Below are 15128 nucleotides of genomic sequence, written 5' to 3' on the forward strand. Positions count from 1 at the left end.
TTTTCTTTTTCAGTTTTTGATTTTTTTCTTCCTTAACTTTCATACTCTCTTTTAGCATAAGTGATCAGATCATATGACTGAGTGGAAAATTGAGATCAAATGATGAGGGCCACAGTTTCTGATTGCAAATTATGACCATGTATTTGAATCGCGTGGCTAAGTTGCAAATCAAAATGGGGTGGGCCACAGTTTCAGATTGCAGATTACAGTCCAAGCATACAAGCACCGCAGCAAACTGACTAGTCACATCCAACATAAGTACATCTTTAAAAAGTTACTTTTAGCTTAATGAAGCACAACACTCACTCATAACTTTATGTTGAGATCTCTCCCTATAATATAAAGTGGTAATAATCAAGTCTTAGATTCTTCACCTTTACTGGAATTAAATGCTACATCATGCAAATATCAGACTCAATACATGTCAAGAAGTCATAGACTGAGTACAACAGCCTTGTGCAGATGTGTTATCAACAGAAAGACATACTCTAGTATATGCTGCATAGCTACTCTGATGACTGTCACTGCAAGAATGTCTACCTCCTTATTCATGAAGACAATCAGTACTTTATGATTAATTTTAACAAGTCTGATATTTTGAACAGCCACTTTCCACCATCAGACAGAGATATAGTGAGTATCATGCATACAGCTCTGAAAAGATGTTGCTCTTACAGAAACAGAAGAAGCATTATCCTCCCTCATTTCAAACAATATGTGAGAGTTACATGAAATATCAGAAGTTTAGAGTAGGGAAGAAGGGAAAGCAAGAGAAACTTGAGAAAAAGCAAGAATAAAAGAAAGATTTTGTTGTAAATTAGAGTTAATTTAAAATCATCACTAAGCTCTTTTTGGAAAGTAAATCTAGCCTAGGCGATTCATCGTGTTTTGAAACTGGGCTACTTGTAGTTCTTGAACTATGTCCGGGTAGCAGAGGTGTTCAGAGCTTGATCATTTTGAAAGTTAATTAGCCCTATCTGAAAAATAAAGCCATTTCATTTCTATATTAGCAAATGCAAGCATCATTAAATTGCTCATTTAGAAAGCATGCGTTCACTCTAATATTTCTAGCCATCATGAGAGTACCCCTGCTACAAGAAATTCTTAGAATTAACTTTTAGAGATTTGACTTGCAGATTTTTTTAGCTTGTAGATCTTTTTAGCTTGCAGACTCTTCTTTAAATATGTTTAAGCTTGTTAATTTTCAGCCATCAACTGTGTCTGTTAACATATAAGTTCTTATTATCATGTAAAGCAATCAGATAAAGTTATCTTTCTGTAACTATAATTTTTGTTATATATCAATTTTTTAATTATGATAGATATCTCTCAACTCTTCACTAAATCTGAATGAACAAGCAGTTATCTCATTCTAACTTAGTCTTTAGTATATTGTTTTGTCTTTCTCTTTGCAGCTGTCAGGGTGTTATTCAGTGTTAGAGTGTATAAATTGGTGTGATGCTGCCCATGTTGTTCTTTGATTCAGAATTGCACTCGGGCAGATGGATATCAGAAAGTGCCTGTAATGACTGCTAGTGATTTACAAAGAGAATCAGCAGCTAAAAGAGAGTTATCTTTTCTACAACAGAGTTGTCAATAGCCAACAGTGAGCAAGAATGAGAGAGAAAGACCAAGCATCACACGTAGCAAAATGCCGGGAAATCCTGGGGCCTTTTGACAGAGGGTCCTTGGTCACTACAGGACCACAGAAATTGATTCAATGGCCTCTGCTGTCCACAGCCCAGCACGGCCACAAGTTGGCCCTCTTTGGGCCTACCAGGTCCATGGATTGTGTTCCATGGACCTGTCAGGCTTATTGTCTCCTGCCTCCAGCATGGCAACCTAGGTCAGTGGCCCTTGGTCATTATGCTAGTGACCACATGATGTAGTCCCTGGCCTTTTGTCAATATTCTTCTGCCACTGTGCCTCTGGCCTGATTGGACTTCAGCCCTCGAGTTTGAGACTGTACTTTGAAGCTACCAAGGGGGTGAACAGAATGCTGACTAATCTTGCTGACAACTCTAATGTGTCTAATCCTGGTATGGTGACTTTATATAATGGGTTGCTGTATCATTATTGCTTGAGATTGATACCAACCACTATTGCAATTGCCATTATTACTGAATTATTACTAATTACTCAATATCCCAGAATACGATGTCCCACCTGACCATACAAACAAATCTCAGCAATGAATTAATTAGAAATAGAACGGTTTCGTGAGATTCGGCCATCTACCTGCATCAATGCTGACGTAATCCACGTGACCTCGTCTGACGACATCTGTTCTTCCAGGAGTAATAAGCTGCCAGCAGTTCCAACCCTCCATGCTCCTGCAAATCGTCCAATGTCATATCAGCATATACCTCATAACCCACTGGAACACTCTCTATATTCCGTCGAAGGGATGGAATGGCGATAAACCGATCAGAACCACAAGGCAAGCTGGTGGGAATCATTGGTCCGTCGATGATTGGGTCTTCTGGGAGAAGTGAGGTGTGAGAAATGTTTTTCACAGCACAGGTGCTGAGCCTTACCAGCAGAACCTGAGTACTTCCAAGGCTTTTCTTGCGCGCCCCATGTTTCTTGTAAATCTCCTACTATCTGGTACATCTCATCCCTGTCTCACTCATAGACCAGCTTCAGTATCTTCACTTGAGAAAGGGGCAAGATAATGTATTCCTGCTTATCCAGCTCCCCCAACGCATCCCAACGGTCGGACACCAGGGGGGTAACTTGCTCTGATCGGTGGGCTTGGATGTGATGTTCCTCAGCCGGGCGTGGGTCAGCCTTGATGGAATCATCGGAGTTCAACAGCTCCTTCGATGTGTTGCCTTCGCCATCTTCTGGGGCCAGGGGAAGAGTTGGCTCTTGTCGATTGGGTGGGTCATCAGCAACATCACTTGGGCTTGGGTGAGCCTCCTCAATGGGGTCGTCAGAGAAATCCGACAGTTGGAGTGACAGTGGGGGAACATTGACTGGGGGGAAGTTGAATAGGATCCATTCGTCCCAGTTAATGTCATTGAGACCAGAGATGGTGGATGGCAGGGCAGAAAAATCAGCAAACACCTCACTTGCTGCATCCTTAGAGAGGTCACCGGACACAGAGAAGAGGGGCACGGGCATGGGCATGGGCATTGGAAGGAGGTGCTGGTGCACTTCGTCTGACTGAGGATCAGAAGTGTACGCCCACAGGAGGTGCTCCATGTGCGGCCGAGGTGAGGGAGAATGGTTGGCAGGTCCAGAGGAGGTGATATTGTACGTGAAGGTAGCCATGTTGTGAGGTGAGATGATGGGATGCTCTTCTCCCTCAATCTCAATCCAGGAGGCACTGGAGGTCTTTATATGTCTCATGATCAACCCCCGCCTGTGAACAAAAATAGGTCGAGGCTAATCAAGGAGGGTAGGAAAAATAGTAGCTGAGATGTGTCTTGCATGGATCACCAATCATCCACACCAAAGAAGCCGCCGGACCAGGCAATGTTGCATTGATGGGGTGGGCCAACGCAGGAGTGCTCCTGGCCACCACCTCCAGGCCAACATGGGCTCTCGTCCAGTGAATATCAGCCAGCCAACCTACCACCCACCCCCTCTTTTCCCCCTGGCCATGCGCCAGGAAGCCGAATCGACAAACCGCTAAACCTGGGGACAAGGAGCACAAGGGTGGCATGCATGAGGACGGCCGAACTTCACTCAACCATGTGTGCTGATCAAAAAGTGCGCCTGGCTTCTCCTCTGAGCTCGAGCCCATGGATGTCTCAACTCTAAGTGAAAACACCAACATGCAGCAATATCCGATGCACCACCTGCATCGAGGCTTATCATTTTGTGATCCACACCCCCATGAGTGCGGTTTGGCAATCCCATAGGGGCTTTATACACGAAAGCAAGGTGAAGGAAAATGCAAAATGCAGCTCATCCTCTGGACCTATCATCCAAGCCGGCTTCTCCAAAGGGCGCAGCAAGGTGAGCGTCAGATCAAGCAAACTTGGGCTCTCATCCAACCAACGTCGACCAGAGGGATTCCCCCGCACTGTAAATCAGCACTCATACCAGCCAAAGCCTTTCCCCAACCCTCAGGAAGTTCAACCCAGTCGATAAGCGAGGGTCATTTGGCTGGCATGTAATCGAAAGAGGGAACTACACCCGCAGCCAATCGTCTGCACATGAACCAGTGCAGAAGCATCCCTGACTTCACCCCTGTGATCTTTTTGCGAGAGGGCGCAGCGAGATGGGCATCGGGTCAGCCCGCCCTAGCGTTCCCCCCAGGAAGTAAGGACCAGGTGGAAGGCATTGCTGACAGACAGTGCAGCCAGTCCAACCAACATGGGGTTGGGGTATAAAGGGCTATAAATGGCGCTTTCCCTCTCATTTGAATTCAGTCTCTGCCCTTCTCCAAATCTTTTTTTCTTCTTCCAATATTCTCTTCCTACTCTGCATCTCTGCACATCCTCAGCATGGATAGACAAGGAACCGGAGGCCCTCCGACACTACCCAGTCAACTCTTTTCGTCTGGTGCGCAGCGATCCACTCTTCCAGCTTATTGCGCGGCGTTGGGTGACTTTCTCGAGAAGGTGCCCTTCCAAACCTATGCCTCTGGTAAGGGCTTAATGACACCCTATCTCCATCCTTCAAATCGATTTCTCATCTAAGACTGCAGCCCCCCTTAACGTCCCGCCCGAGCGGCTGTCTGTTGACAGGACTTCAAATAACCAGCCTCAGCCTCCTGGTGGTATGGAACCCGACGGTAGAGGCAATATCTCGGATTCTGGGGCTACAACAGAACCGTTGGCCCATGATGAATTGGAGAATCTTCCCTATTGGTATGAGGCGCAGCAGGTTGAAAAGAGCCTTAAGATTTGTCATGTCGGAGATAAAATATGGCGAAATAATAAATATGTTCACCATGTGTTTTATGTGGTGGATACATATCTCCCAGACAACTGGCTCCCTGAAAATGCGAGGCTCCGGCTGCGGAAGCAGGAGAAGAAACAAAAGAGGAGGAAGAAGGAGATGCAGCGAATGGAATGTCTGAGCACATTACGCCCTCGACCATCAACACGCAAGTGATGGAAAATGGGATCTCTAACCACTCATTATTTATTTGAGATCATAATACACAGTCATTTATCCATCTGCCCTCTCTTGCATTAATTAGGTGATACTGAAGCAGTGGGTAGTATAGTTGAGTCAACCTGTTGCTCCATCTCGCCCATCTGCCGGGAACGCCCTAAATGGTCCCCCCCGGGAGTCAGTGAAGTGGTGGCGCAGTACTATAGTTCCCTACGGGAGTTAGGGAATTGGGAGAATGCTGATGAAGGCGAACCCCTCAGGGAGTGTCACAATATTGCATGAAAAGGCAATAAAGGATGGAACCCCATGCGCTGACGGCATCCCTAGGGGGAAGTAAGCCCTTCCAGAGTGCCAGAATGCTGTGTGAACAGGCAACAAAGATAGAATCCCATGCGGTGTCAGCGTCCCTGGGGAAGCGAGCTTTTTGGAGAAGTGAGTCCCAGCCAGCATTCTTGTGGAAGTGAATTTTTTGGGGCAGTGAGCTCCTTGGGGAAAACCAGAAATTTGATAAAAAGACAACAAAAACAGTAGAAACCCATACGGTGTCAGATAGCAAGAATCAACATACTACCTTGACTGATCCCAACCACTGAATCTCCACTCTCTAATTACTACATTCAACCACCTTGAGACTGCAAAATCCGAGAATCAGATTCAAAGTTTCTGGTGGCAAACCAACTCCAAGGTGTTCTATGGGAGCAAATTTTCTCCTTGTGTGTAGGGCAACAACCCAAGTGCGAACCAATGTGGATGAGCAGCCCGTCGAACAAGGCAACGAGCGAGCGGAAGCATCTCTTATAGTTAAAAAACATCTCAATTAGTATCAAGTAGTGATTCTTTGTATGAGGATTGCACGGACTCAAGCTGGGTTTGTATATCGTCGCCCTCCACGGTGATCGACGCAAGTTTTCCCGTGGGCCTCGACACAGCCTGGAGCACCTGACTGCACTTTGCATACTCCTGGTCTTTTCCGAGGCATCCCACACATACTGTGGCATAGATAGCTAGGCGATGGTACACCAGCGGCAATTGACCACTGTCCTCATTGGGCGAAGGAAAATCCAAAAAGTCTCATTTTCGGGCTCATTATCATTCCGGGGGCCTAGGCCATCACGGCGCAGCTTTGGCGAGGAGAAACCGAGTAATATTGGCGATGTACCATAGTAGAATCCCTTGAGGGGTGCCACGACCTCAGTAGAGAAGGCCACGAAATTAAAAGTCCGGCAGGGGCCAGCACCCACCAGGGAATGGCAAAATGCTGAGCGAAAAAGCCGCAGCAAATATAACCCAAGGGGGATGTCATATTTTTTAGGTGAAAGGCCACAGATAATGACAATTCTTGAGGTGAAAGACCAGAATACTTGAAATCTTATTGATTCTTGGAAGAAAGTCACAAATTTCAGGGTTCAGCAAGCGCCATAGCTTTGAGTGCTCGGCGCCGAGGAGGACGGTTGATAAAACGATGAGAGGGGGAAGAAGTAGCGGCGAAGACAGGACAGAGGGGTGGAGGCCAGCAGGTGTGTATGGCCGTGCAGAAGGGCAGGCTTGCTTGGGGTGCAGGTGGATATATTCTGATGATGTGGATTGCAGGAGGGGTGGCTCGAGGCCATCGGGGGCGGCTGGCGCTCATTATATAGGGCCAGGGCCATGTTGGGATTAGGCGGATGGGCAGGGTGAGGAAGGGCGACGCAAAAGGAGGCCGAAGATCGAGAGGATCCGTTTCTGGTGGCCTTGAAGGAAAAGGACCGCGGCCATTGGAAGTGACCAGAACGCCAGTGGGAGAGAGCAGGCGCGTGAGACGCCTGATCTTTGGCCCCAACCACGAGCTCACGTGTGCAAGGTGGTTGGGGCGTGGCGGTTGGGGCGGCGGGCCGTGGATGGAGGGCGATGCGCTGGACAGGCCGAAAATGGCGCGAAAACAGGCCCAAAGCAGCCGCCCCCGAGCAAGAACGAAATTTACAGTCAGTATATTTATAATTTAATTCTCTTTTAAAATAAACTTTATGATATTTGAAACAGATTCTTTATCTTTTTAATAAAAGTAAAATATTTATATATATAACTTTAAATTAGCTAGTTATAAGGTAACTAGTTAAATATATTACTTAATAAGTATTATTATTATTATTATTATTATTATTATTATTATTATTATTATTATTATTATTATTATTATTATATTAATATAATTATAGATTTAAATTTTTAAAATTATATATTAAAAATAATTAATAAATATGATATTATATAACAACTAGATTAACATGTTTAAAGAAGTGTAATAAGAAATTAAGATATGTATATAACAGAGGAGCAACTGAAGGATCAAAGTAGCATGCTGAAAATAGGATGCAACAGAACCAGAATAACAATAATAGCCCTGCAGGCGGAAAATTTGAGGGTGTCACATGATTTGTGAACATTGAGCGTAGAGTTTTCGGGTTAAATAACTATAATATGCTTCTAGTTGTTGGGGGTTTGACCAGCTCGGGGTGGATTACGTGAGTTAAAGGGTGATGAATGACGCAAACTCTGAAGACGTGATTGTCCGTAAGGACAACTCCAACTTCTTAGTTTTATCCCCTCCTCCTCGCGCACGCCGAATTGGTATCGGTTTTTGAGCTAGCTGCACCGCAGTTGGTGTCGTCTCTTATATTAACTAGTTACTATCCAGATTTCATCAAATTTTTATTTCTGGTTTCACGCTCAATTGGTTGAGGTACAACTACTGGCGGTTGATAACGTCGGGACGGCTTGCGAGGGAGGACAAAGATGGCGTCTAATGAAATTGAAAGCCAGGGGGCTTTGAGAACAATCAAAGACCTTACTGCAGGCGCTGCGGGAGGTATTGCTCAGGTTCTTCTCGGTGAGTGTTCTCTGAACGGGTGTTCTCCTATTTAGAACTGTTCCCTCCCTCCTCCTTTGAAGCTGGCGGAGCTCTCATCCTCTCAAGTGTTTGCGCTTCTATACAATCCGTCCCAGCAAATTTCCCATTTAGTTCTCACTTCCAGCACTGAAAAAACTATACTAAGTTGTTCATTATTACAGGCCAACCATTCGGTATGTTTTCCACTCAGATAGCTCTCCTGACCAACATCAAATTAAACCCCGTATAGATATTGTCAAGGTCCGCCTCCAGACAACGACACAGTACTCAAGTGCCTTGGATTGCGCGACAAAAATTTTAAAGGGTGAAGGACCATTGGCTTTTTATAAGGGAACGTTGACACCATTGATTGGTATTGGTGCTTGTGTAAGTTCCCGGGTTAAACCTTAAGGATATATCGCATTGGTGTTCGCGCTTTAAACTTTCGCATTTGAACCACCCCATGTTGCAGTTCTTGAAGTTACTCCGGCAATATATAGATTAACTACCTAACTTGCATAATCTACACTAGGTCAGCGTCCAATTCGGAGCTTTCCACGAAGCACGGCGACGTTTCGAAGAGCTTAACGCAAAGAAGAACCCCCTAAACACATCCCTGTCTTATCCCCAATATTACCTTGCCGGAGCTTTTGCTGGAATTACCAATTCTGTGATATCTGGGCCTATAGAGCATGTCCGCATCCGGTTACAGACCCAGCCCCATGGCGCCCAGCGGATCTATAACGGACCGCTCGATTGCATCCGCAAACTGTCTTCCCATGAAGGAGTCCTCAAGGGGCTTTATAGGGGAGAACTCGTCACCATCTTGCGAGAAGCCCAAGCGTACGGCGTTTGGTTCCTCAGCTTCGAATACCTCATGAACTGGGAGGCGAAGCGCAATAATATTAAACGAGAAGAGATTTCCGCCGTTAAAGTCGCCACATATGGAGGACTGGCTGGCGAAGCTCTCTGGTTGGGAAGCTATCCTCTCGATGTGGTTAAGAGTAAAATGCAGAGTGATGGGATTGGGGCTCAACAGAAATTTTCCGGGATGACTGATTGTTTTAAGAAAACCTTTGCGGCGGAGGGGCTGGGTGGTTTCTGGAAAGGAATCGGACCAACATTGTTGAGGGCGATGCCAGTTTCAGCAGGGACATTCGCAGTGTGAGTGGTTCCGTTTTCTCAATCTGTTCTTCATTCAAAATCCCCTGGAATCTTACCCTCAGCGAATATTTGCATTGCTAACTTTTCATATTTTTTCAGTGTGGAATTTACTATGAGAGCTCTTGGATGAAGGGGTTTTCGTCAACATTCTGTTCTAGATTTGCAGCTCACTCCCTGATTCAACTTTCTGTTGAATTTTGCGTTTATATTTTTGATTTGATTGACCGTTTCGATTGGCCAACTGCCATGTTTTCAGATATGCTGCGCTGTTTTATACCCTAATTGACAGAGAGCCGTTTTAGGATGTTCCGAGCCAGGATATCTTTGAAACAGTTGGTATAGATTTCATTGTGTAAATATATGAAAAAGAGAAACTTCAAGCCTTAAATTATTTACTTCCAGAGATGACAGAATAGAATAGTGATTTGGACATGACATTTCCAGCTTCTTTCATATTTGCAGGGTATCTCCAACCCAGCCAAACGCCCTTCAGTCCAATAATGACAATCTCACTAAGATATTCAGCGTTCCAAATCTTCCCAACCAACCCCCCCAATATTCCCCCAGCCAATTTTCAAGACGTTTAATTCTCGTCCTTCTTGCCCTCTGGTGCCTCCATATTAAAGCATACGAACTCGAAAAGATGTCCGTCCGGATCCAGCACGCTCCTGGAATGCGGCATGGGGTGGTCGGCAGCCTTGACACCCTCCTCAACGCCGCACGCATTACCACCGTCAGCAAGCATATCAGGGCCTCGAGTCCCACCCGCCGCAAGCCCCTTCTCAACCAATGCGTCGACCTCTTCATTTGAATCCACCGAAATGGTAACGATCATCTCATGGACAGCTTTGGTGCAGGCAATCTCCCGCTCTTTGGGAAGCCATTTGCTAAACATGACGTGTGTGGTGTAGAAGATGCTGAAGGACTTGTCGTGTTCGAGATGCACATTCCATTTGGAGTCGCTGTATGGACCCAGCTTGAAACCGAGTGCGGTTCCGAAGCGGGTTGATGCAGCGATGTCTGTTGCCGGGAGAGTTAGGATGATGCTCTTTTGCTGAGTGGCCATGTTGGTTGTTGGTGTTGGTGAGAGTTGAACTTTTGGTACGAGGGTTGAGTGTTCTCAGGACAGAGGTTTGTTGAGGCAAGCCAAGCGAAGTTCAGCGTAAGTAGCTTAAAGTAGAGCAGAGGAGATAGATATTGTACTCCAGAAGATCAGGTTTGATGAATTTATATTATTCTCAATTGGAAATTCTCCCTCTTTAAATATCCATAACCGGCCATTTCCATTTCTCCTCATTCCGTCCCGGCAGTGTAAATCCTTGATCGTCAAGAAATCCCCAGCATTTGATGACGACCAGTCAACAGGGAAGAGTGAACCTGATGCTCAGGCAGCAACTTGGCTTGCCCCTCAACCCGTCGAATGAACTCAATCTTTGCTTCGTATCAACGTCTCGGCGCGTTCTTCGTCATTCTTGGAACACACGCTAAGACACGGAATCAGGTGCGTTCTTGAACCTTGAGAACCATCCGGGGCAAAGAAATGCCGATTCTTTGTGGGTTTTTGTTTTTACTTGAATGATTCAAGGTTCGAAATGCAAACAAATCTTGACCAAGAGGCCTTTTCGCAGCGCTTCTCAATCTTGGCAGACCATCAATCCGCTATCCTCGGCAAACATTGTCCAAGCGACCTTGTTGTAAATCTTTCAAATAACATTTTATCACAACCTGCTGCCTAAATGAAAAATTTAATATTGGTAGTCGAAGTAAGTCGTGAGAGAGTCAGCGGTTGCCTGGTTTCTTCGACGACAATGATCAACCAGCTGCTTTGGCGCTTGTTCTCTTTGGACTGCGCGATCATGAGAACCAACCCCCCACATTGACTTTGAGCTCCTTACCAACAGGTTGCTCCAATGTCATTAATTTTCATATTGCAATGATTTCAGTGATAAATTCTCAGGGTGGTGAACTCAGGACTTGCTTGCGATTCGTTGTCAGGATTGAATGTGTAAAACAGAATACCGGCTAAAGCACAGCTCATCAAGAGGGAAAATCCAAGTAAGATTCATGCTCTTTGACTGATAAGAGAAATGACTGTGACCGCAGTTATTTTGAATGCAGCTTCCAGAGTCCTAGCAGTGTTGGTTCCAGGGGTTCAGGAATACGTCAAGCGTCTCTCTTTTCATGTTCATGGAGATAGAAGTAAAGGAGGATAACCACTGCTAAAAGGAGTTGGATAATTGAGTGGTAATGAAAATTTCCTATTTACCTTTTCCCGCTCTTAGGAATGGGTTTGTTGATAGTTACAAATGTTTTCATTTTGTGGTCATTCAATTCAACCCCCTTTCTTCTTGGTGTGTTGTCTCATCAGGAACATAGCTGGATTGAAGTGTAGGATAGTGGACAAGGTTCAATCGAGCGATATGTGCGGCTTCCTTTGCATAAAGTATGTCTATTGCTTTACTTGAAGTTATCTATCATTGCCTGTTCTCTTCAGGTATATACATACGATCAGTACAAGAAGTGAAATATACCCCCAGCGCGGGGGGGGGGGGGAGGAAATATCAATATTTAAACATAAATTCTCTATGATATCAACAGACGACCAGATCATAAGGTCACGGAGAGACAAGTTATTTCAAAATAATACAACCTCCCATCATACCGCTGCTCACACACTCAATAAAATTTAGATTATTGATTCTCGTCCCTGCTGGCTTCAACATGCTCCGATGCCACCAGCTTCCAATTCGCCAACATATCATTCACCGGATACGTAACATTCCCCTCTCTCGCCTCCTGCAACCTCACCGCCTGCCCTTCCTCCGCAGCACGGCCCAAAACCCCCGCAATAACCGCCACAGACCTCAAACTATCATCATTTGCCGGAATCGGATATGTAACATGCGTTGGATTGGCATCCGTATCAATAATCCCAATCGTTGGAATCATATGTAGCCCACACTCATGCAACAACGGTCGATTCTCTAGCGGATTCAAACAAACCACCAAATCCGGCTTGAGTGCGGGCAATTTCTCCAGCTTATCTTCGTAGCCCCCCAATGGCTCGTCGAAGGCATTAACCACTTTCTTCTCACAGTGGCCCAGGATCTGCTCGCTATTCGTTAAGCTGCCCGGTATCCAGCGCTGGAAGACGTGGCATCCCTTCGCGCGGCTGGCGGCGCCGACAACGATGCGTCGCTGGCCCTTGCGCGTGCCAACGAAGAGAATCAGGCCACCGCGCTTGGCTACTTCGTGCACTACCTTGGCGGCCCGGCGGAGGTATGCGGCTGTCACGTCAAGGGAGATGATGTGGATGCCATGTCGGCTGCCGAAGATGTATTCTGAGTTCGCGGGGTTCCAGAGAGAGGTTGCGTGGCCAAGGTGGGTTTGGGAGGCGAGGAGGAGTTCCAGGGTGATATCTTGGACGTGTGGGGGGTTTTGTATGAGAGATTCGGGTTTGTAGATGTTTCGGATTTCGGAACCGAGTTTGTGGAATTCTTTAGGGGCTGGGGGGGGGGTGGGGTTCGAAGTGATGATGATGATGATGGTTAGTTATATGGGGGCCTGATGGGGAGATCGCAATTGGGGTACACTGCACATACATGGCTTTGCTATGTGTGACGATGAAGTAGAATCGCTCTGTCCGGGAACCACTGGTGCTAACATCCCAGCTTCAGCTTCGGCAATCTCTTGCGGGTTTTCCACGGGATCTCCCGCACGGGGAGCGATATCCTGCTGCTCTCCCCACGACTCCGGACTTTCTTCCAGCGCAGCTGTTGGAATGGCATTTTCCCAGCTGTTTAATTGAGTAATCCGCTGCGCAATTGGCCGAGGGGGAATGGAGTCAGACTCCGTGGAGAAAAAGCGACCACATGCCGCTGTTGTTGTCCGGGGAGAGGACCTTAGCAAGGACAGGCCTATCGAGATGCAATTGTTAGCAAGGGTATATAGACAGGTCAAATCTGGCAAACTCACCCTGCCGTCCGAATAGCCGTCGTATTATCATGATGCGGAGGTGTGGTTGGCAGACAGGCAACGGGGGCATATAACTGTGGTTTGGAAGCTAAAAGATAAAATTGTTAAAGGAACGTCAACTTTTGCACGCTAAACCGTTTTAGGGTGGAATATTTTGTTTGCCGGAAATAATTGTAATATACTGATTCTTTACTTCTCTTTTCTATATTTTTACACATCTACATACACAGATATTAGGGTGGATGTGAAAATGATACTGATGCTAGTTTTATATGGGAAATTGTTATGAGGTGAGTTGGCAGATAACATTAACACGGCAGATGAGAGACGAACAGGAGGAAGCATAAGACATTCGCAGGGCCGAAATTCTTCAGGAAACAAATACGACAAGAAAGGGCATTGGTCATTATGGCGTATCATAGAGTTATAAATATCAGCAAAACCCACACGATTAAAACAAGCCCCCGGTGGGGGGTGGACACGAGGGAACAAGACACATCGGAGATAAAAATATGAAACTCGGAGACTGGATAAAAATAATCTCGAAACAGAAAAAAGGGAAATGAATGAAGGAGACGCGATCTAGGGGGGAAGCGGCTCGAGTCACAATATCTTAAAATACCCTCTCACTTCTTCCCAAAAAGCGACCCTGCAGCGGACCCTAAGAAACCGGAGTTCGATCCTCCAAACTGACTTCCGCCGTGGCTGCTGCCGTGGTGACTACCGCTGTGACCATGCTTGTGCTTCTTGCGGTTCTTGAGCTTGTCCTCCGCGATGCTGCCTATGATGGCGCCGCCGATTGTGCCGAGGATGCCATGGTTGGCCTTCGAGCCGACGAAGCCACCTGCGAGACCGCCGGTTATGGCTCCGCCGATACCACGCTCGCCCTCTTGGGCGCCACCGGGGGCAACGTCTTGTCGTTGGGCTCTGAAGGCGGGAGAAAACTTCAGCTTTAACTTCTTTTATCTTTTTTGTGTTTTTTTTTATTTTATTTTATTCTTGAGTGTGTGAAAGGGAATATGAAGAAGAGGGTCTCGGGAGGAGAACTGTGGCTCACCCTTGCTGGTCATATGGTGGCTGTTGCTGATATTGCTGTTGCCCGTAACCTTGCTGGCTTGAATCGTATGGTTGCTGATTCTGTGGTTGCTGCTGCTGGCCATAGTATCCCTGATTACTACCCTCGAACTGTTGTGGCTGGTGTTGCTGCTGGTCATAGGGGGGCTGCCCGCCGTAGCCTTGCTGAGGTGGGTATTGGCCCTGGTTGAATTGGTCAGGTGGTGCTTGACCGTATCCTTGTTGGGGTGGGTAGCCGCCCTGGCCGTAATAGTTTGGGTTCTGGCTATCGTATGGACCGGACATGTTGGGTGTGGGGTGGGAGTCTGAGAGGTTTGAGGGTAGCAAGGGAAGAGTGAGAGAAGACGGATTCGAGAAGATGTGTTAGAGGGATGGGCTCTCAGTAACGTCTATGTGGAGGGATCGGATGAGAGAAATATACGATAGAACAAGACGAGGAAGCGGGACAGTCACACTCTTTTATATTATTTTTATATTTGACGACGCATACCCATGATCCCTTCCCTCTCTTCCCTTCCATCTAGCCCTACGGTAGTTAGTCAATACTAGGGTCGATATGGAGTAGTTACAGCCGCAGCATAACCCCTTCACACGCCATTGATTATTATACTATAACTTCGTTAGTTAGTTAACTACTATTACGATTACTTTGTCATCTGGGAGGCGTCACTCTCGAAGGCGGGGGCTCAGGAATCCACCTGCGCTGTCCACCATCCACCGTCTCAACCGAAACCGTTTTTGCTTCTGCGGGTCCGTTGCAGCTGAACCGACCAACCCCGCCTACCCAGCTTGGCGCTGGTGGCTTTCTCTGTCTGTGATTCGCTATGGCCCCGTTTCTTGCGCTGAATCTGTGGTTGGGTGATTTCTGATCATGCTCTATTGGATTACCAGCTGATCCATGCGAAAGTGTTGGCTCAAAACTGCCCTCGAAAACCCGCAGACATCCCGAACACACATGCACTTAACTGTATCTTTT

The 15128-nt window shown here is 46.5% G+C and overlaps 8 protein-coding genes across 8 annotated transcripts; 4 read left to right on the forward strand and 4 right to left on the reverse strand.

Annotated features, from left to right (window-relative positions):
- Positions 1–2243: 2243 nt before the first annotated feature.
- PADG_08209 (uncharacterized protein) lies at positions 2244–3276 on the reverse strand (the record flags this gene model as incomplete). The annotated part of the gene is made up of 2 exons (XM_010765402.1): positions 2244–2532; positions 2630–3276. The coding sequence occupies 2 exons, from the start codon at positions 3274–3276 to the stop codon at positions 2244–2246; spliced, it is 936 nt and encodes a 311-aa protein (XP_010763704.1).
- A 567-nt stretch (positions 3277–3843) lies between these two features.
- PADG_12451 (uncharacterized protein) lies at positions 3844–4101 on the forward strand (the record flags this gene model as incomplete). The annotated part of the gene is made up of 1 exon (XM_010765465.1): positions 3844–4101. One exon carries the CDS (start codon positions 3844–3846, stop codon positions 4099–4101), a length of 258 nt encoding a protein of 85 aa, XP_010763767.1.
- Positions 4102–4457: 356 nt separating this feature from the next.
- PADG_08210 (uncharacterized protein) lies at positions 4458–5070 on the forward strand (the record flags this gene model as incomplete). Its single annotated transcript, XM_010765442.1, has 2 exons — positions 4458–4599; positions 4661–5070. The coding sequence occupies 2 exons, from the start codon at positions 4458–4460 to the stop codon at positions 5068–5070; spliced, it is 552 nt and encodes a 183-aa protein (XP_010763744.1).
- Positions 5071–6737: 1667 nt separating this feature from the next.
- Positions 6738–7274, forward strand: PADG_12452 (uncharacterized protein; the record flags this gene model as incomplete). The annotated part of the gene is made up of 3 exons (XM_010765466.1): positions 6738–7038; positions 7147–7157; positions 7269–7274. 3 exons carry the CDS (start codon positions 6738–6740, stop codon positions 7272–7274), a joined length of 318 nt encoding a protein of 105 aa, XP_010763768.1.
- A 571-nt stretch (positions 7275–7845) lies between these two features.
- PADG_08211 (uncharacterized protein) lies at positions 7846–9233 on the forward strand (the record flags this gene model as incomplete). The annotated part of the gene is made up of 5 exons (XM_010765443.1): positions 7846–7939; positions 8122–8133; positions 8190–8326; positions 8472–9103; positions 9203–9233. 5 exons carry the CDS (start codon positions 7846–7848, stop codon positions 9231–9233), a joined length of 906 nt encoding a protein of 301 aa, XP_010763745.1.
- A 453-nt stretch (positions 9234–9686) lies between these two features.
- PADG_08212 (uncharacterized protein) lies at positions 9687–10169 on the reverse strand (the record flags this gene model as incomplete). The annotated part of the gene is made up of 1 exon (XM_010765444.1): positions 9687–10169. The coding sequence occupies one exon, from the start codon at positions 10167–10169 to the stop codon at positions 9687–9689; it is 483 nt and encodes a 160-aa protein (XP_010763746.1).
- Positions 10170–11794: 1625 nt separating this feature from the next.
- PADG_08213 (ribosomal protein S2) lies at positions 11795–13109 on the reverse strand (the record flags this gene model as incomplete). The annotated part of the gene is made up of 3 exons (XM_010765403.1): positions 11795–12609; positions 12706–13020; positions 13079–13109. 3 exons carry the CDS (start codon positions 13107–13109, stop codon positions 11795–11797), a joined length of 1161 nt encoding a protein of 386 aa, XP_010763705.1.
- A 595-nt stretch (positions 13110–13704) lies between these two features.
- On the reverse strand, positions 13705–14437 carry PADG_08214 (uncharacterized protein; the record flags this gene model as incomplete). Its single annotated transcript, XM_010765445.1, has 2 exons — positions 13705–14005; positions 14136–14437. 2 exons carry the CDS (start codon positions 14435–14437, stop codon positions 13705–13707), a joined length of 603 nt encoding a protein of 200 aa, XP_010763747.1.
- Positions 14438–15128: the final 691 nt, after the last annotated feature.

This window comes from Paracoccidioides brasiliensis (assembly GCF_000150735.1).
Source record: "Paracoccidioides brasiliensis Pb18 unplaced genomic scaffold supercont2.17, whole genome shotgun sequence".
NCBI lineage: Eukaryota > Fungi > Ascomycota > Eurotiomycetes > Onygenales > Ajellomycetaceae > Paracoccidioides > Paracoccidioides brasiliensis.